Source organism: Austrofundulus limnaeus, unplaced genomic scaffold (assembly GCF_001266775.1).
Source record: "Austrofundulus limnaeus strain Quisiro unplaced genomic scaffold, Austrofundulus_limnaeus-1.0 Scaffold9, whole genome shotgun sequence".
NCBI lineage: Eukaryota > Metazoa > Chordata > Actinopteri > Cyprinodontiformes > Rivulidae > Austrofundulus > Austrofundulus limnaeus.
Window position 1 is genome coordinate 3,908,029 of NW_013952411.1, and position 22,005 is coordinate 3,930,033.

Consider the following 22,005-nt stretch of genomic DNA (forward strand, 5'->3'; position numbering starts at 1 on the left):
TATGTTAGAAAGACATGAGTGAAAGGAGAAAATAAGGCAACAGCTCGAGGAAATTGTGGATAAAAGTGGAAAGGTCATGTTAGTCTGGCAGTATTGTTCAACCTTATCTTTCAGACAGGAAAAAGCTAATGTGAGAAATAAAAATAGCCCAAAATATTTTGCTTTTTTACAGCATTAGTGGACACCTGACATCACAAGTAACTGTTTTCCAATCGAGCACAATAACCAAGTTACAAACTTGTCATGTTTGGGGGAAACGAACATAAATGAAAACCCTGAATGTGTCACCAACCATAAATGTCTGTCAGAAAATTTGTGACACCTCGACCAGCCATCCATGAATCAGGCTTGAACATTATAGCAGAGTCTTGTCACACCACTGAGCTGGAGCAAGGTTATTCTGACCACGTACGTTTGAGAGATATTAATGTTAGATAGATGAGGACAGAACCTCATCTTTCACTTTAATCTCTGGCCCTTCGATTCCTTTAAGTCAGACATGTTCCTATTGGAAAAGAGAAAAAAAATGTTAGCCTGAGGAGCAGAATCAACACACACAAGTTGGTTGGTTGGTTGGGAAGCAGAACCTAAAATCTGAGGAAGTCAGGTTGTGGCAGACAGATTCTCTGTGTTGTTTTTAGTTGCTGACAGATTATGTGTTAATCTGTCAGCCACAAGTATTAACAGAGACTACGATTAGAAGTTCAAACCCCAGCTCTTTTTCCTTCTTTTTTGATCATGACTTCAGGTCATTGAGGGTAGTTTTTTAAAACTCCCCTCTATGTTTTCTAAAAGGTGTGATGGGACTTTCAGAGACTCTCTGACCATCTGACAAGAAGATCTAAAAGAGTTTTAAAGTATCCGTGGATTTAAAAACAGCCAGAAGCTTTGGATTTGTTGCCATCCTGCATCTGTAATGACTTCAGCTGTGGACTGACGTGAACCTCGAATCCTTTATGAATCATAAACTCATTAGAACTCTCTCTGGAAGTTAATCTCACAGAACGTGGATCATCCTTAGAGTGAAGCTCCAGTATTACTGCGCAGGAATTACACRAACTGTTTGAAAAAAAGTCTGGGAACATAGTTTTTGACAGAGATTTTCTATAGTTTGACTTCTTTAAAGTGGATGTTTTTTTTCCTGAGTTGTAGTTTTATTGTTTGGTCAATTAATGCAAATCATAATCCTCACCTCCCTGAGAGCTGTCTCTACAGTAATTACTCCAAGTCTGTTGTGGTTTATGAGAAAAAATAAATCACACACAAGACAGTCAGGACAACAGAAGTGTTACCTGAGACCAGAAACACATTTGTGTTCTCAAAAAACATTACTTAAGTTGCTGACACATTTAAAGCAGCATTACACAGTTAAACTAGAACTTAGAGTTGGCTCCAAAAATAAAACTCACACAGACTCCTAAATAAATGTAATTCTTTTAAAGGCAAATACGAAATACTGTTAGTAGGTCTTTTAGAGTTCTGTGTAAAGAAAAAAAAACACTGTTGGTAAAACAAACTGCAACACAATTAATTCTACTTCTACCATCTTCAGTTTGTGTTTTAAAACTACTTAAAATATGAGCTGATAAGAAAAGTTTAATTATTTTTTAACAACCATCAACTTAAAATTTGGTTTTTTTTTTTTGCTTGCTTGTTTGTTTGTTTGCTTAAAATTTACAGCACAATGAAGACAAGCATTGAAAACAATTGTGCGACAGTTCAAAACAAAACAAAACACCAGCTCAGAACAAAATGTCACTGGTTTTAAGATGGGTGGAACTATGAGTAGGCTGAAGATTACTGGTAATTTACAAATATAGGCTATATAGAAAATTAAGTAAATAAATAAAGTGGATTTATTTTTGGCATCAGTTTATTGTTGGGTCATAAATGAGATTGAGGTATTTGAGAAAATTTATTCCAGAAATCAATAAAAGTTAATATATTGTTGTTGCTGATTTATTGAGAGATGGAGATAATGAGTGATTTGAATAGATGTTTTTTGATTTCCAGTTCTGTAATATGATTTTCTTTGTGATAGATAGAGAATTTGGATTAATGTAGAGTATTTCTTATGCAGGGCTATTTCAGTGGTGTCTCTCCGCAAACAAAAGAATGTGGACACTGGGATTGTGTAATCTAGAATAGTGGACAGTGTTTGGGTGCTTTTAATCCAAAAGAGTGAAGTGGCTCAAAGGCCCAGGTTGTAGGTTAGGATTGGCAAACAGTGAAAAAGCATTGATATTAATCTGAATCCAGAAGTCAGGGTTGGAAGAAAAGTCAGATCCCTCTCCCATCTTGTGGTGGTGAGTGTGGAGTCATTTGATGCAGTTACATCTATAAACTCTACAGATATTACAATTGTGATTTCTAATATTTTGCTACTTAGTTAGGATGGCCGGGGGTTATTTCTTCTTATATTTATTTTAGATTTAATTGTAGATCTAAGTTGTTTAGGAACAAAAACTTTCTTAAGGAACTTAATAAAACAATTTGTCTGTTTTAAATGAAATCTGCTAATTTTTATTTTCCTTTTTTTTCAGTCAAAGTCATTCTGGATAAATAATAATAAAAGAAGCTGATTAGTGTGTCCCTGATTATCATTACTGTCTCAAAGTTTAAGTAGTGCGGTCTTTTATGCGGAAATTTAGTCTTTTATTATGATGATTTTTGACCAAAATACAAAATGTCCTTATATTCTTCAGCAGAAAAGTTAAACAGCTGCATCCATCAGCCTGGAAAATAAACAGTACATTTGTCGTTTTGACAGAACCAGTCAAAAAAATTACCTTGAGTATGAAAAACTGTTTTCTCTCACTAGCTTTATGAATCAATCTTATGTCAAATGAAGAATTTTTTTTTCATGTATAGAATATCATTTTATATTTTCAATTGGTTTATATTACTGTATGCACTAAGTAATACATAGTAAATATGTATATGGAGTCTGAATTTCCGTATGTAAATCAAAAATTTACAAACCATTTATTTACAAGTATTTATTGTATTAAGTGCAAGACCACAGCAAGTGCAGTAGTGACAAAGACTAACACACATTCACACACAGCTGGGTTCTACTGATGGATTCCATTATTTTTGTCTTGAGTTGAAAAGTTCCCCATGAGTTTTAAAACTGCTAATAGGCTTCATTTTTAGTTTGTCCTCAAACTTATAGGACTTAAACCAAGTCCCTGACAATAATCACGAGACAAAAACTTGATGTAGAACAGACAGAATCTCACAAATTATAGCACTTTTTCTGCTCTCCTTTCCTCCTGTGTTACAGCAGGCGCTGTCATCTCCATGGATGACAGACCCCCACCCCACCAACATGCGCAGATACGAGGGGTACGGATTTTTAACAAAAATTATAGATTTTTGAGGCTCATTAGACAGGTAAACGTCCAAAGGGGTTGACGTATGAACACCTTCACAGCTGGTGAGGGTGCACGCCCGGTGCGAGTAGCTACCCAAAGCGTGAGCCTGCTCTGCGCTGCGGCCACAGCTCAACATTCAGCATCAGCCAGAAGGCTACAAACAGAAAACAAATAATTATTCTTACCATACAGTGAGCCACCATTTGCATCTGATTTTACTCCCTCTCTTCAGACTTTTTTCAWTATTATTATTTTTTATGGCACACGTAATGTGCCGGGTTTTTCAGGCCCGGGACCCAAAAAAGGTTTTCATTGCACTCCAATCCAGCCTCCATTCTTCACCAAAAGTAAATAAAAAGGCACCAAGGAAACCAAAGCTGCCTAATTACATATGGGATTCAGCCCATTCCTGTCCAAATCACAGAGATGCCTATTCGCATTGGATTAGTATTATCACAGGACCTCGGAGTTCAGCGAAATATAGTAGGTAATTTGCGGGGGAATTTTTATTTTACAAATTGCTGACATGGCCGATTCGCACGGGATTAACAACACAGACAATCTCTGTAATTATTACAAATAGCATGGGTTCCCTAGGTAAAATTAATCCCATCAGAATAGAACTATTGTCTGTCTGCAGATGTTAGGAATTGTTAAAAATTGCCAATGTTCAAAATAAATTAAATTAGTGCAATGACTAACTGTGGTTCATTTCATTTTAAAAGCAAAGTGTACAGCTGTTCATTCTGAGACAATAAACTTATGAACAGATTCAGTGGCACAACAAGTTCATGCTTTTGAAATTGTGAATTATTTAAGCATTCAATAAGTCTACCATAATTTGACACCCTCTCTCTCTGCTTAATGACAGCAGCAGTGTTCCACCTTTTAGTGCTCATGAATTTCAACCCTTCTTATGATCCATTAATAACCACTGAAGCACAGACTTATGTGTCATGTTGCACACATTTGATCAGGAAATTTGTTTGATTGATTGATTGATTGATTGATTGATTGATTGATTGATTGATTGATTGATTGAAATCTTTGACCCATCCAGTGGGTCTAACAGCCAAACCGTAAACCAGTCTTGCATGAGCCGCCCTGTTTAAGCGTGTCTTGGTGTCTGTGCAGTTGATTACGGTTGTTTACAAGTTCAAGGCTTGTTCAAGCACGACTTACAGCCGATATCCTGGATGTATAAATTTTTGTATTCGTGCAGCCAGTCCCTGCTCCCTCTCTCCTCTGATTTCCCTGATTAGTTCCTCTGGAATTTAGTCTGCCTCTGTTCCTCCTCTGGTTGTGTTCATTACCAGGGTTTCCTCCTGTTACTTCCTCGTGTGGTTACCTATCTCTGTGAATACCAGTCCTGTGATCTTTAGCTGAATAAACATTACTTTTTTTAACTTCAGCTGTATGAGCTGTAAACATTATATCACAAAATGTAAAACAATTCTGAGGATCCCTAAACTCTCTGAAATGTAGTTTGCCAAACAATGTTTAATACTCACAACATTTTTCTGTAGATCCTTCGTATGTTTTTCCTCTAACACCTTGACTTTGGAAAACAGTCAAACAAATGAATAAACAGTATGTTTTTTTTTATTACGCTGCAGCAAGTCACTTTTTGTTTACCGTCTGAGCAAAGCTAATTGACTTGTTGCATGCACATTAAGTCTTGAACGTCTTTCTATCTAATTCTCCCAAGAAGAGCTCATTTCTCAAAAGCAAGACTCTGGTTCATGAGTGTTTTGTGTTCTCATTTAGACAACTAATTGGTGATTTCTAAAGATAGAACCAAGGACATCATCTCYAGGGCTGTTTTTACTTGATTTGTTCTGTGTCCAAAGTAAACATGTGATACAGTTTGTATTTAAAGGGGCAACATTATGTGTTTCTCAGGCATACATTTAAATACTATACCATAATAAAGTATCAATGTCACCTTTAGCTGTTATTAAAATGCAGTTTTTATGTTTATATAGAAAATAAACTTATCCTCTCATCACTTCCTCTTCTAAACGCCTTGAAATTGGCCTCTGTCTCTTTAGGAACCACCTTCCAAAAAAACCACCTTCCACTTCTGTCCCATCCATTTCAGTGCGGGGGGAGGGGGGTGTTTGCACGTGCGCTATGATGCAGTTTACTTGGCATCTGAAAACTGAAAATACATTTCCTCAATGGTATTTTTAATCTGAAAAGAGATTCACTGAGTGAGAACTAATGTTGAGAGCACAGCAGACAGTTTCAGTTTCACTTTCAATTTCACCTGAGAGCCTGCAGGAGTCATGGGGCGGGGTGTGTGGGGAGTGGGGTGGGGCGCTCTGCCTTGAGGAAGCTCGGCTTAAAGACACGTCCCAGGGGCGTTTCTGGTCCCCAGAGGTGTTTCTGGTCCCCACCTGTCGTTTTGCTCCTCAGCATGGCTGCCTAAAAACGCTGCAGGATTTCTCAAACATGCATGAATGAGTCARAGCAAGGCTTTGGGCATGTTTTTTATGAGTATAACATTATAACATGATATAAAACTCAAAAAAAGTTGATTTTACAAATGATATTGCCCCTTTAAAGACTTAAAGCTTTGATAAATATAACATTTGAGTATATTTAAGACAAGACACCAGAAATATGTTTGACAGTTGCTAACTGACATTTAGATGCAAATGTAAAATAAAATGTTTCATCTTGGAATCTGCGTCTGTAGTTGCAGAAACACAGCAAGACTTCTGATAAATAAAAAGAAATGACCACTTTTCTCCATATCTAATATTGCATCATTTCCMTTTTTTCCATGCATAAATATCGCAGTTTTGACTCTGTTAATCTGTTTTGTGGCTCCTGACCCAGTCACATTTCTATTCAGAGAAACTAATCAAACATCATGTTTTGGCAGTGAAACATTAATCACTCTGTGTTTTCCCAGAACGTCTGCAGCACTCTGTGGTGCACCGTGGGAACAACCTGCCACTCAAAGCTGGATGGAGCTGTGGATGGGACCAGCTGTGGGGAGAACAAGGTACATTTTCTATTTCAGGACTAATGCAGGGGGCTGGAAGCTTTAGTTGAAAACTGGGATTCTTTTAAAGCTACGATGAACTGCCTTTTTTCAAAGGAAGTACGTTTTGCTTCTTAGCACTAAAAGTTATTATATGGAGATTTTAGGAATTCAGTCTGCTGGACTACTTAACCTACAAGATTTACAATCTAGCCTGGCCGTAAATTCACTCTGGAAGACTCCTCACAGTCTCACCTGCTTCATTGTCACGCACCTCCACCATCCCAGCATCGACCCACGCCTCGTCYCCAACCAGTCAATGTGCAAGTCCTCACTTATAAGGCCCTTCTCCTTCCGCTCACCAGCCGAGCTAAAATCCGCCTCCACCCCTCTTCCACCCTCGCTCTTCCAGCTCCTCCAAGCTTCTTTCGTCCTTCACTCCACCACCAGTGTCCAGGCCCGGGGYGGGGAAGACATCTGTAACTCTCATTGACCATCACAATTCACAGCGCCTACATCTTCTGCCAGRGTCCAAGTGCCATTAAGCTTTCTARCTGCTGCTTTGTCTTTGTGTGAGTCTCTCCAGGTTGAAATGCTCTTTRAGCAAAGTAATGTAGCTTTAAAGATGTGTGGTGTTTTTGCTCAACAAATTATTTACAATTTACAAGTTTAATTTCTCTTCCTACCCCTAAAACCCCATGAATGAAGAAAACTTTAGAAGAGCTACCTCTGCTCAACAGGACTAAGAAAGTAAACCCAGTTTAGCTGTAATTGGGACAAAAATAATGGTCGTGGTATCTCGGGGTCAGTGAGGCTGCAGGTTTAAGCCCAGGTTATGTCATCTGGCATAAGACAACTACCAAATATGTTGTGTGCGTTTTCTTGATTCAACATTAACAATTCACTTTTCAATCAGCTTCTAATTAGGGTGTTAGAAAGAAATCAAAAAGCGCGGTAATTATTTGGACAATCTCCGCACAGAATCCCAAGAAAGTAAAATGATGAGCTCAGTCATTTAAACTCCACTAACATGGTAAAGTTTCAAACCTGTGTCTTCTTATTTTTAAASCTCATACTGTCAGCTGACAGTTTTTAGATACCATTTTTTTATTTCTCTTATTTTTCACTGTAACAAGATGTCTCCCATCTCTGTTTGTTGCTTTGTCCCCAAGTCKCAGTGGGGTCCTTTAGTCCAAGTCGTGAGTGGGCAAGGTTTGTTTCCCCTTTCAAACAACACATCAGCCGGTTCACACAGCAAATGTTCTGTTCTGATTTGCCCACCTCAACCTTCCTGTCTCTGACAGCTTGTGTCTGATTTAATGTGACACCTCCTCCAGCCTGCAAAAGATTMTTCTGTATAAGAGAGACAAAAGTCGTTCCTCTCCACCTGTCATCACTTCTGTTCGGGGTCATGCACCAACTGACCAGCAAATAATCGATTCACTCACACACCGTGCAGTTTGTCCTGTGGCCATGAAAACACRGTTTATGAAACATCAAAACACAAGTTCCACTTCTAACTTTATTTTAAGTATTGGTCATCCCCAACTCCTCCATTTTAACAAAAAAAAAATACCACGAGGGGAAGAGCTGCAGCCAGTGTTTTGWGCCACTGCTGTAGAGCAAATGAATGATGTTCTAACCTGTCATGTGTGGTGTCATCATACATTCAGTGAAGAATTAAAGCTAATAAAAACCTGAAATTACTCCTAACAGTCAGTGATTTMTCTCGTACTCTTAATAGGTTTTATTTTTAATGATTTCAGAAAAGGTGAACTTAGTTCTATTAAGTTTTTTTTTCTGCACCCTTGTAGTTCGTAATGGAAGCAGACAGGCTCATTTATCTTCAGAAGAAATCCAGGCCAGTCCAGAGACATGCACACTGTGYTGCATAAAAAGTCATGCTGCATTCACTTCCTGCTAAATAAGAAGTTGTAACATTCAGAAAATGTTAGGAGAAACTTTAGTGTATTTTATTATTATTATCATTATTATCATTATTATTATTTGCAGTGGTGTATCAGTGGGGACTGTGTACCAGTAGGATATCACCCTGAGAGTGTAAACGGTGGCTGGGCTTCGTGGAGCGAGTGGTCGGTCTGTTCCAGGACTTGTGGCGCAGGTGTCCAGACCGCTAAAAGAGACTGTGACAACCCGGTGTAAGTTTAAATCCTCTTCTTCATGTACAGAGAACAGCATTTAGAACTGGAGCAAACTTCAAAGTAATATCAGCCTTAAATGTGTTTTTACCCATTCTTGTGCAAACAGAAAAATAATTATTTTCTTTAGCCAGTAAAAAAAAACACTTTATAGCTGTTAGCAGGACATTTCTCTTAAGTAGGCATGAAATGAAATCAAGTATGTATTCATTGTTAAAATACATTTTTAAGAAATATATTTAGCCTCTTTTGAACAAAGCAATAACATTTTTATTATATAAACAAATCATGAAGAAATTATAACAGTTTAATTTGACTTAATTTTAAACTTCTRTTCCCTATCAGTTAAGCCATGTAGATAGTACAGTGCAAATGAATATGTAAAAAAATATTATTTTCTCTTGTCCTAAATAAGAATATCAAAAGACACAAGAGAAAGCTGAAAAACTGATTTATAATAAAACATTTTAACATGGTTTCAAATATGTTCCTACATAAGTAATATTTTTATGAGAAATCCATCTAATATAAATAAAATCMTTGTCAGTATCATTGCTGAAATGTTATGTTAAAATGAAAAATAAATGGATGTAAATATACAATTTTGTTGTATTTCCTCAAAACTTATTTTTAAACCTAGCTTGTCATTACTCAATGCATGGCAGCATGACAGTTTAGTGGTTAGCACTGATGCCTCGCAGCAAGAAATTCCTGGGTTTGATTCCTGATTTAGTCCAGGGCTCTTTCTAACTGCAGGTTCTCTATTCTTATGTGGATTTTCTCTTCATACTCTGATTTCTTCCCACAGACCAAAAACATGCAAATTATTGTAGTTTGCCTTCAATCCCAGACCACACAACCGAGATCTGGGATCTCAATGGGATTTGTTTTGGTAAATAAAGATCAAAAATAAACATGTTCAGTACAAAGTATTGCTTTTGGTTTGCATTTCAAAAATACCTAAAAAAAATGTTTCAGTAATGTAAGTCATCACAGCTTAAACAAAAACAGGAAACGTTTACTTAGCACAGTCAAAAGTAATGAAATGTGTTTGGTAGATTTTTTTCTTTGTTGCAACAATGCTTCTTGGCAATAAATTTTATATGGGGCACCTGATTGGCAGCTCCTGGGAGTAACCAGAAGCTCAACACAGGAGTCAATAACAAAAACAAAATAAGCTGTTTGGCAGAGAGGATTTGACAATTTGTTTTTTACGCGTGCAACCCACATCCTCAGCTCAGCTGCTCATCCCACAAATGCATGTTCCTTACAAATGTGGCACCATTTAAAAGAGACAGGCTTTCTAGCAGTATAAAATTTATTGACAAGCAGCTTTGCTACAACAAAAGAATAATCTATCAAACACAGATTTACTTATTTTAAGTTTTGTTAGGGAGAAATACAGACAACTAGTTAGTTGTGCTCACAGAAGTAGAATATTTAAAAACTAAGGTGTATTGATTAGTTTCTCCCTCACTGAGTCTGTGAACATTTGGGTTGCAATTAAAAGGTTTGAGACTGACAGGATATAGACTTCAGTAATGAAAGCTGACAAAAGTTGCAATTTGACGTTGGGAGATGGGACACAGCGCACAAATTCCTTTGTGTTGTTAAWTATTGGATGATTTTAAGACGTTGCTTCTTGTTAGTGCCTGATATAGCACATTTCAAGATAGGGATCACAAAGTGCTTCAACAAACACAAACAAAAAATAAAATAAAATAAAAAATAGACAGAGAAAATTTAAACAAATGCAAATTTAAAAAGGTAAGTTTTTAACTGAGCTTTAAAGGAGACCGAAGAGTCTGCTGATCTTAAATTCAGAGGAAGAGAGTTCCAAAGCCTCGGAGCCACAGACGCAAAATCTCTGTCTCCTTTAGTCTTTATTTTTGTCCGAGGAACAATCAGCATGTCTTTATCACAAGACCTCAGAGCCCTGACAGGAGTGTAAAAATGTAAAAGTTCAGAAATGTAGTGTGGGGTTCTGACCATGCAGAGCTCGCCAAGTCAAAACCAAAATCTTGAATTTCACTCGATGAACTGGGAGCAAATTAAGTTGCATTAACAGTGGAGTCACATGACAAAACCTAGAAGATCTAGTCAGGAGCCTGGCAGCCGCATTCTGCACAGACTGTAACCGGTCAAGAGAGGTTTTAGTTAGGCAAGTATACAGTACATTACATTAATCTAAACAAGATGAAACAAAAACATGAAGTAAMATTTCCATTTCTGAACGAGATATAATGAGGCTGAGCTTTGCTGTATTTCATAGATGGTAGAAACAGGAACGAACCAAAGTTTCAACATGATGATCCAGTGTAAGACCAGAATCAAAAATCATCCCAAGGTTTCTAACAGTCTCACAGCGATGCAGCATATAATGGTGAAGCATTGTAACAGTTTTGCAGGAAAGCTGAGATGTGAGAGTTCTTTAGATTTTATAGGTCCACTGCTCCTTATTCAGCCCCAAGAATCATTAGAGAACAAAATGTTGAATCTGGATTTTAAGGAATACACAAAAAAATGAACAGTAAACATGCATGCAGTATCTTCACTTTTAGACATATCAGTGGACCTTCATGACTTTCAATGAAAAAAATACATTTTTTTGTTTTCTGTTCAAAAAAGTGTTTGTTATAATAGGACATTGGGGGAAAGTAAAGACTTGGAAGTCACAAATCAGTATAAACTAAACACAAACAAACCCAAACTTTCTCTGTTTATTTTGTGGTCCCTTTTGTACTTTTCGGACTTTGCTTATTTGGTAACTAATAATGTGTCTGTAGAAATGTTTTCACAGTATCTCCAAAACCTTTAGACATTGGAAAAAAGTCTAAACTTTTCTCTCTCACACATGTGATTTTAATGTAGATCGGTCTTGTAGAAAATAACTCAGTGATACTTGAGTGAAAGTAGAAGTACTGTCTTACCATTAAATTACAAACAATGTAAATGTATGCATGCACCATAACATGTGAATATGGTGAGGATTCGAACATGTGACATTCTGGTGTTTGACATTTACTGTATTTAGGAACCAAAATTCTTATATAAAATGTACATAAGAATTAAAAGTAAAATTAACATTTTTCTAAAGACCTTAATGGCTCTAATGTTATATTGAAATGTTAATGTTGAAAGTTTTAAGACAACTAGACCACCTGTTTCAGCTGTATATATACATACTGTATCTGACAGTCATCTACATACTAGGCTACATATGTAAATGATAAATAAATGATAAATGGACTGTCCTCATATAGCACCTTTCTGTCCAACAAGGATACTCAAACTGCTTTACATTACAATCTGTGTCCTCATTTACCCATTCACACAGCACTCTACCAGATCTCTCTGCAAAGCTAAATCAGGTAAATCAATCTAATCTGTGATTTAAACCACACTTATACACTGATGGGGGCACATTACTTAACTACTCAGCCACAGCCACCCTATGTCCATGTCTGATATGTCCTACTGGAGTGTGACGTGATTTGTGTCATGCAGGTGTGATGATGAATTGTTTATAAGGCAATAGGGCACAGGTGTGGAACACTGGTCCTCAGTTATTCAGCATGTTTGTTTGCTTCCCTGCTCAAACACACCYGATTTGCATGAATGGATGATTAACAGGCTTCTACAAAATGTGAAGAGTTAATTGAATCACTGAGTCAGCTGTGTTGGAGTTTGACACCCCTGCAGTAGAGTGTCCTAATATGTATACAACTGTACAAAATTCACTTTATCTGGGAGGCACCATATAGGTGGACTTTTTTTTTCCCAGCCAGGGGTGGGGGGCGCCAGTGAGCACATGGGATGCCCACAAGGTTGTCAGCTCAGAGGATGTAAAGATATCAATATTTTTTTAGTAAATAAAAATCCCCCAAACCAATGCATTTGAATAATTAAAACTCTGAATAACCCAGTTCTTTTTTCAGCCTTTTCCACATAAAAGTTTGTAACTATTTACTGTATTCTTTTATTGTTTTTGATTAAAAAGATGAAGGTTGAACGCATCTTTGGGAGAGTTCAGGAGTAGGTATTTGGGTGGGGTGAGGGGGGATCTCAGCTTTGTTGAACCACTGGTACGTATAACCAATTTTTTTTCTTAAATAAAGTATTAGTGCTTTGTTACTTGACGCCTCTTATGTTGATGTTCAAAAAGCAACACTGAAACAATACTTTGACWATCCTACAGTCCAAAACACAGAGGGAGATATTGTTTGGGAGAGCGACTAAAGCACAGGATCTGTAACACCTCGCCTTGTCCTCATGATGAGCCCAGCTTCAGAAACATCCAGTGCAGTCACTTCAACAGCCTGCCCTATAAAGATAAGTTCTACAGATGGGAGGCAGTCATYAACAAAGGTCAGTTTCTTCAGCTTTTTCATTCTCTTGTTCCTGTTTTGTCAGCTTTGTATATTTTTTCTTCTTTGTCTGTGGACAGCTAATCCRTGTGAATTGCATTGCCGTCCACTCAATGAGCAGTTTTCTGAGAAGATGCGGGACACTGTTGTTGATGGAACACCGTGTTACTCAGACAAGAAGAGCAGAGATGTGTGCATCAAYGGCATTTGTCAGGTAGTCATACTGCTCACAGGCAACATGTCCTCCTATCTGCATTGTTGTTTTGTATAATCTCTCTGTGCCTTTTGTTGTATTTCTCTTATTCATTTTCACTATTTGTCTGCCATAAATTATTTTTAACAATTATTTTGTTTGATTTACTTTTTTCCTCTTATGTTATAAACCCACTTTTCACAACTTCATTTTGTTTCCTGTTTCTTTTTCTGAATCAACTATTTTCATCACTTCTTTTTATGTAAATATATTTTAGAATTTAACGTGTTTGTGCCTGATTTTCTCTGCACTCCACAGTCAGTCGCTGCTCTTTCTTGTTTATGAAGTCGTTCTGGTATTCATGTTAGCTTAGTTTTAATAATCTATCTTTATTTGTGTGGGTTTTTGGACTTAATTGTGAATTTCTGCTTTATTTCTTCAAAATTGACCTTGTCAGTCAGAATTATCTCACATCCAGTCTTACAGTTACTTAAGTCTTAAGTTAAAAATTCTGCTSTTGCTGATGTAGTTGTAAGACATTATTTTTTCGTTGACATTTTGAACTGAATATGAAACTAGAAATCACACAAATAGAGCTCCTGAGAAGCCCCACCTCCCAAGATTCTTCATTTTTTAAGCTTCCCCTTCTGTAACCGTATATTTTTAATTAGACAGACTGAGAGAGTAAACACTGTTCAGCATTTGCAAATTTGTACGAAGAGCCCATCACCATTTCTATCAGACAGTGCACATTAATGTGTGAATAAAGAGAATGGGCCTCATGCAAGAACATTTTTATATTCTTATTCTAAATTTCTCTTACTTTTGTTCATACAGAGGGTTAGTATGAACATGTCACGTCAGATTCAACAAAGTCTTCTATCTTCAGGAAACACGTGTGAATGAGCAGCGTAAACTGATGAATGCGTATTCAGCTGAGGAGAGCCGAGGAGAGATTAGCATAATTACTACCCCAAAAACACCATATAAGGCTATAGTTCCTGCCCCACATACCAGGAGGTGTCCATTCATAAATGACATTGCAAACTAAAAAGAAGAACTTCATGAGTTCTGAGATTGAAGTTCTGCTCTCAGAGATCCAGAAAAGGAAATCTGTCATTTTTAGCAGCGTCAGCTGTGGAATTAAATTAGGACCTGCTAAAGCCAAGGAATGAAATGACAACTGCTGTTAATGTTGTTTCTCCTGTGGGTCATATACAGTCACAGAAAAAAAAAATCTAAATCATATTCATCTCTCTTCTGCTCCCATTTTTCTTTGGTCAAATATTTTTAATTCAAGTGTAAACAACTGWATTACATAGTTTTCATTTATTCAGAAGAAGAGCAGTCGTGCACCGCTACCCCCCCCCCCCCCAATCCCCGACACAAGTGTTAGATGCGTTTCTGAAAAAAAAAAAGCATTTTAAAATGTCTCCAAACTTCAATTAATGCATAATTTAAGTTGGTTTTTAGTTTGAGATCTTCTTATTAATATTGTAGTGTTATACAACAGCATTAATAGCCAATTTAAATTAATTTAACCATTGGTCTACATTATTACATTTAAAATTATAATTCTAATTCAAACAGAATAGACTACTGTCAACATAATTATGGAGTGTGATTTATTTTCAACTCAAACTATCTTCAAAATAATGAAATATAAAGTTATTAGTGAAGAAAATTTGTCTGGATAACAGCAGACTGACTGCTGGTAAAATATACGACAGGTCTGGACCACTCGTAAATTTTGTTCGTATCTGAAAAAAAATCTTAGAATACGAAAACATTGGTGAATGCCACAAATTCTCCTAAATCACTTGTACGCACAATTTAAGAACAAATCTGTGCGTACGAACGGTTCTTGCATGAGACCCTCTGTGTCCCTTTTGCATTGACAACAAAGTTCTGACAAATTACATTGTAGTTGATGCATACCTCTGCAAAGCAAGATTCTGCCCAGACCTTGTGCACAGAACAGGTTCTCTGAGTTCACGTAAGAAAAAAAAATTTTTTTTTTTTTAAGTCACGCAACAATGTCAAAGAGAGATTTCTCCACTTCTCATGGAGAAAATGCACCTCTGGTCACAAAGTTCCTAAAGTTAACCCTCACCTTGTTTGTTCTGTGTGTTGCACATTTGACATTCTCAGTGACAATGAGCATGTTGATAGAATAATGTGGTGGCCGTTATCATTAAAGATAGGCAAAAGCAGAAGCAGAAAGTTATCAGCTCAGGTTAAAATGCCATCTGCTGATAGACCGTGGTTGAACCCTGGCGACACTGGTCAGACGCCAGGATCTGGCTTTTTGACATTTTGTGACATTTTTTGTCAGTCGCTTTCGAGTCCTCTGTTGTACCTGCACAGGTGGGTTTACTAGAGAGTTGCATGAAAACTAATTCATTGGGTTTTTGATTCACTCTCTTCAATGTAGTCATAGTTTGTAATATCTACTCCACATAACTTATCTTTTTTAACCTTCGTGTCTACTGCTTTTAAGAAATAACTTTTTTATTCTTTGCACAGTTTGGTAGGTTTAGTCGATTAATTTAAAGTTTCAAATTAATTTTCATGTATTCATAAACAATTTTAATGATCTCCTTGGGAAATCCATAAGCCACCCAGCTGTACAGCATAAATAATGCTGCACCAGTAATTTTATTTTAATTGAGCCATATGCATAACATTAACAACGCCGGTGGTTTTTATATTGCTACGTGTACGCAGCAATATAAAAACAAATCAGCGCAGGACAATATTTCAAATTACAGCATGTTTTATTAATTTTATTTGCACTTTCATTTGCATCACCTTCTTTTGTGAAGTCAAAGTTAAACAGAGTAGACTGTGCTGCTCCTGTAAATTTTGCATGGTTATGTCCACATAAAGAAAACATTTTCAAGGGTTTATCTATCGAAAGTAAACCGATAAAGGCTCCGGCCTGTAATTGTCTGTTATGATGATGCGGAAATGTGTGTCTGTGTTGCAGAATATAGGCTGCGACTACGTCATTAACTCCAACTCTGTGGAGGATCGCTGTGGCGTGTGTAACGGCAACAGCTCCACCTGCAAAACTGTCAGAAGGACATTTGAGAAGAGCGAAGGACTTGGTGTGTTTCTTATTACATTTGTTATTCTGTAGGCTTTTTAAAAAATGTATTTAATCACATGACACTTGATGTGAATAATTACAAAAGAAAGAAGGATTTCAAGATAAAAACTCAAACTTCGCAACAGACAAATGGAATTAAACAACTTGATTTTTTTTTTTCATTTTAAATGTCCTCAGAGTCTGAATACCTGATGCTCCAGTTTGTTTACTTTGTGTTTAGGGTATGTTGACATTGGGCTGATTCCTGAGGGTGCCTGGGACATCCTAATTGAGGAAGTGGCAGAATCTGGGAATTTCTTGGTGCTGAGAAGTGATAACCCCAGCAAGTATTTTCTGAATGGAGGCTGGACGATTCAGTGGAACGGAGAGTATAAGGCAGCAGGAACAGTGTTCACGTATGAGAGGGCAGGGCAGCTGGAAAACCTGACGTCTCCTGGCCCCACAACTGAGCCACTGTGGATTCAGGTAATTTTATGTATTTATTTTAGGGCTGTACGTTATCAAGAGAACCACCTGTGATGTACGATAACAGAGCTTAATATTGCAATGACGATATGAATTGTGATAAATCAAAAAATATGTAAGTATACAGTGTTGATGTTTTTCTGCTCTGTGTTCAGAGCAGAAAACAACTAATACATAATTTCCATTACAACATGATGGAGTAATTATGATTTGATGTTTCTCTGGTCAATKTTATTTATCACACTGATGCTGACAAACCACATAAATGCAAACGTTGGATCCAATCATTTATTGCAATCTATGATTTTTTTGCGATATGCATATTGCATTGGCTGTTGTYGYGAWAACRATAAATTTGTGATTTATTGTGCAGCCCTAATTTATTTATTTGCATTTAAAATAAATGCTAGAAGAGATTTGTATTTTCAGAAAGGTACGTTTGAGTAAAAGTGTGCAAAATACCTGGTCATAGGTTCTCTTACTGTGTACGACGGATTATTAGGGCCACACAACGAGATTTTTTTATTATTATTATAGATTAAAGTCATAATATTATGAGATTAAAGTTGTAATATTATGAGAAAAAATGCCATAATCATGACGTGTCTATTTCCCGTTCCTCATTTCCTCCTTATTTAACTCACACCTGCTGTACAGCCATATGTCTCTGTGTTTATGAAGTAGTCCATGATGAATTGGGTCACTGTTAGATTAATATGCTTTCATCCAAATTAGCTATGTGACGACTAAATCCATCAATGCATCCATTAATTACAATATGGCTTCAGTTTATCATATAGTCATTTGCACAATTTCCAAGTCCTGCTACTGATAATTTGATGCTAAATGTGCTAAAAGATTAACTATTTATTTATAGCAATACTAAAGAACAACTTGACAAGTTGTTCAACATTCCTCATTTTAATGCAGTGGTAACTGCATGCTTTTTCGTGTAAAGACAATATTATGACTTTTTTTCTCGTAATATTATGGCTTTAATCTCGTAATATTATGACTTTAATCTCGTAATATTATGACTTTAATCTCGTAATATTATGACTTTAAACTCATGATATTATGACTTTAAACTCGTAATATTATGACTTTAAACTCGTGATATTATGACTTTAAACTCGTAATATTACAACCTTAATTTCTTAATATTATGACTTTAAACTCGTAATATTACAACCTTAATCTCGTAATATTATGACTTTAGACTCGTAATATTACGGCCTTAATCTCGTAAATTACGATTTTAATCGCGTAATATTACAACTTTATTCTCATAATATTATGACTTTATTTTTATACGACTTTAATGTCATAATATTATGGCTTTATTCTCGTAATTTAAATTTTTTTAAAAAAAATCTCATCGTGTGGCCCTAATACTCTGTCGTAACTATGGATTTCAAGGCTTTAAGATCTTTTAGCAGCTCATTCRAGGTGTTGTCAAAGATGTTTCAGTCCAGGTGTTGTGGAGAGGGTGCAGCAAAGCTTTCAGTTCTTGTCTCAGTGTTGAGTTTTCTTGCATGTAATTGTTGTTGAAGTTGTCCCCTTCATGCTCAGCTTCAGATGGATGTAAGTGGTCTTCCTGAACTCAGTCAAATCTAAGTTAATTATTTCCTGCCCTTTGGCAGAATGGTGCTTTCTGGTTGCAGCACCAGCTTGTTACACGATGGACATAGTTTCATGCTGCTGTTTGGTAATTAGGAGGCACTTTTTTTTTATTTTATAGAAATGTGAATTTTTGGAATTAAACTGGTTATTAAAAAGGTAGTTTGCTCATATGTTGGAAAAAAATCTGTTTGGGCTGTGTCATTTTACAGGTTTTGTTAAATAGAGTTGTTGTTGTTGTTGTTGTTGTTGTTGTTGTTGTTGTTGTTGTTGTTGTTGTTGTTGTTGTTGTTGTTGTGCTTTATCCTATCTGGCACTTAATTTTGTAACAAGAATAGAAGAAATGATTTTTTTTTGTCCCCGAGTGACTCTCCTTTGAAGGTCATAATAATGGAATAGGAACAGCTCACCATCACTTCAGACTCAGCAAATTTTTCCTAAAGCTCCTCCTAAACTCCCTCASCTGCCAAAAAATATTTTAATTGGTCTGGCTTGGTTTTCTACAAGCAGTTCTCTCTGAAAGTTAACTAACTTGACCTCCACTCTTTATGTTACATATACATTTCTAACTAGATGTTGATTTTTTTTCTCTGAAAATTCTTTGTGAAGTTGCTTTAAACGGTGATGACGTTGGGATAGGGTTTCAGGATGTATTCTCATAAAGCTTGATCGTTTCTGTTGCCTTACTTCATCTTTTCCTATTGTTGAWGGCAAACAAGTCAAAGTTTAAAGTCGTTTTGCACGCTGTGTTGTTGTTTCACCAGTAGCCACCATGACTAAACATGCTGCTGAATGCTACTGTGCACGTGTGARGCTTGACAGAGATAGACGGACAAGAAGATGTCTCACTCTTGAATGCAAACATGTAATCTTTGAGGCAAGTTCTCATTTGTTCTTATTGCCTGCTGCTGTAAAACGGGCACTAATATTTGCACCTGTGTGCTTGTGTGTGTCATATTAGCAAAATATCTCATAAACRTCTTTGTAGATTTGAATGAAACTTTCAAAAAGTAATCATTGTTTGCACATTCAGTATACARCTCAACTTTTAGAGCTAACCCAATTCAAGAAGACAGCCACTTTGCACTGACTTTAGAAAACACAAAAATGACTATAATTCTACCACTTAGGCTTGTTGCTAGGCGCGGGTAACATTGGCAAATTTGAACAAACTGCATTTCATTTTGAATTTTAATGTGGAGAATTTGGACATGAGTTGTCTTAGAGCAAGAAGGTCTTGGGTTTGATTGACGGTTCAGACCTGTGTGGAGTTTGCTTGTTCTATAGATCAAATAATCTGGTATGTTTTTGTGTCTGTGTGTGTGTAAAGCTTCTCTTTCAGGAGCCCAATCCAGGAGTGCGGTACGAATACACCATCCGTCGAAAWGTCTCAGATGAAAACAACATCCCAACCCCTGTTCACTTCTGGAAATATGGATCRTGGACTGAATGTAGTGTTACCTGTGGAACAGGTAAGAGATGTTGCTCTGCTTCAGATAAGTAAGAAGTGATGCACGCACATGTCAGAAGARCGAGGGGGAGATGATTGACTGGTTTATCTTTCTTGCAGTGCGTCTGCATGTTTCAGTCTCAGAGACAGACGGAAAGAGAGTTTAGCTGCATTAAAAATCTGTCTTCCGCTGTTGTTTTCATTATTTGATCTTACTGAAGCATACTGAGTCCAATTTTCTGTCAGTTTAAATTGTAACAAAATATAAAAGCCCTTTTAAATGATTGATAATGTGCAATAAAATGGGAGTTCAATCCAAATGAGAGCCAAACTTGAAAACTATGCAACAGATACAAAATCTGGGGCCTCATGTAYAAACAGTGCGTACACATAAAAAGTTGCGTGTGCCAGGATCTACACCCACGTTGGGATGTATCAAAACCAACGTTGGGTGAAAGTCTACGTAAAATATAAGTCCATATTTTAATAATAGACAATATAAGTTCCTATAAATTGTTCCTGCAGATTGTCTCTATGCTTTCTCTTAGCATGCATCACGCACATACTCACCCACTTGTTGAAACTGTAATGATGACTCATCTGACCAGAGAAATGTCGATGTAAACCAGACCGGTTGGCTTTGCCTCGCCTGACCCCTTTAAATGTGTATCCACCTTTAAAAATGTGGAGTCGATTTAATATGAGCATGCTTTCATGTCCACCTTATTAATCTGTTCACGTCCTACTCAGATGTTCCTGGTTGTCTAAATATAAATTGCTCTTCTGTTTTTACCTCTGATGCACAACTATGGCCGTCATCAAATCTGTGTCACAGCCCACGATATTTTACCCCATTTACTGCTGACTTAAAGTCAAGTTACCACTTTTGTCACTTTGTCAGTTGATAACTAAAGCTCCTCCCTTATCACTTGTGCCACAAATCACAAATGCATGGTAGCTGCTTCATTTTGCTGTGGGGTGGAGATGTGTTGGKTCTGTGTTGCTGGGAAGTTAAGCTTCACCACTAGCCTTTGGCTGTTTGTAGATTCAGATTGAAACTCAGAGGGGGGGCGGTGGTTTTGTAGTTACACATACAAATTGGTAAAGTGCTGTTCTAGCTTTGAAGTCGACATGAAATATCTTATTTCCTGCCATCATTATTGGAATTTTATACTTTTTAACTATTTTTATAATGTGTGAAAATCTGCTTATGAATGAGGATTTTTATTGTGGCTTGGCTTGTGATCTGATGACTAATTCTTCTCTCCTAAGCTGAGGCAGAAACTGGAGATTTCTTTTTCAGATGATATAAAATTAAAAGAAATGAAGGACAAACATTTCTTGAAGTAAGGCACCCACCGCCTTTCATATCAGATTTTAAAACTTAGATCTTCTCCTGCTGAGAATACTTCTGATATGCTACTGTTTTAACCAAACCCTGTGAATTCAATTTGGTGCAATCGCATGTGATATTGCAAGATATGTTGGCATTTAGAGGGTGTTGTGAATGATTCTCAGCTACTACCACACCATATTAGCTCGGTCTTAGTGTCAGTAGGACTGTGCAGCTGTTTTGGGGTCCCGTTGCCTCCCTAAGTGAATTACTTGCAGATTTCAGTGATTCCTTTCAGAGAGTTTCAGTAAAATGTWTGAAATGCTGGTTTTAAAGTGCTATTATAARCTTCTGACCCTATGTGGAGCAGAGCTGTAGCTTTAGTGATGAGATGTTTATTACTGTTTCTCTTTTTTTAATACCCAGGCTTTAAAAAATGCTGCATTTATCAAAACAAACAAACAAAAAAAAAAACTATACAGGAAGGCACAATTGGTCCACAAAGCAGGTCATATGCAAAAAAAAAGAATTTGCCCCACAAACTAGTTACTCCAAAAAATAAAGGCTAAATGACATATTTACTTATCTTGCTGTATATTGTTTTATTCTATGTATTTCTCAACTATTTAGACTAAATTAAAATTTAAAATGTTTTTTAATGATTCATTTCCAACTATTTTTTCTACCTATTTGCAGATATGGAGTGGTACAGATCACTGAAAGTGTTTGCCAGATAAATTTATTAGATTATCACAGACTTAGATAACCCTAGACTGAGCCCTGCCTACCCCACCCACTGTTAGCTTCTGTGACAACACGGAGGAGCAACAATGGCGGCCTACCAGGGTAACGGCTCACAGTCACCATAGCAACTAAACAAGCCCAGCTGGATCTGTTTCATTGAGTATTTGTAATATTTTTATAATAAGTTAATAAC

General features: G+C 36.7%; 1 protein-coding gene across 1 annotated transcript in view; it reads left to right on the forward strand.

Annotated features, from left to right (window-relative positions):
* Positions 1-22,005, forward strand: part of adamts7 (a disintegrin-like and metallopeptidase (reprolysin type) with thrombospondin type 1 motif, 7) — a 142,552-nt gene that overhangs the window by 78,158 nt on the left and 42,389 nt on the right. Inside the window, exons 10-16 of the mRNA XM_014001567.1 lie at positions 6,298-6,390; positions 8,383-8,528; positions 12,727-12,896; positions 12,976-13,109; positions 16,078-16,198; positions 16,421-16,665; positions 19,616-19,757. Of these exons, the coding sequence (XP_013857021.1) occupies positions 6,298-6,390; positions 8,383-8,528; positions 12,727-12,896; positions 12,976-13,109; positions 16,078-16,198; positions 16,421-16,665; positions 19,616-19,757 (1,051 nt within the window). The remainder of the gene's footprint in view (positions 1-6,297; positions 6,391-8,382; positions 8,529-12,726; positions 12,897-12,975; positions 13,110-16,077; positions 16,199-16,420; positions 16,666-19,615; positions 19,758-22,005) is intronic.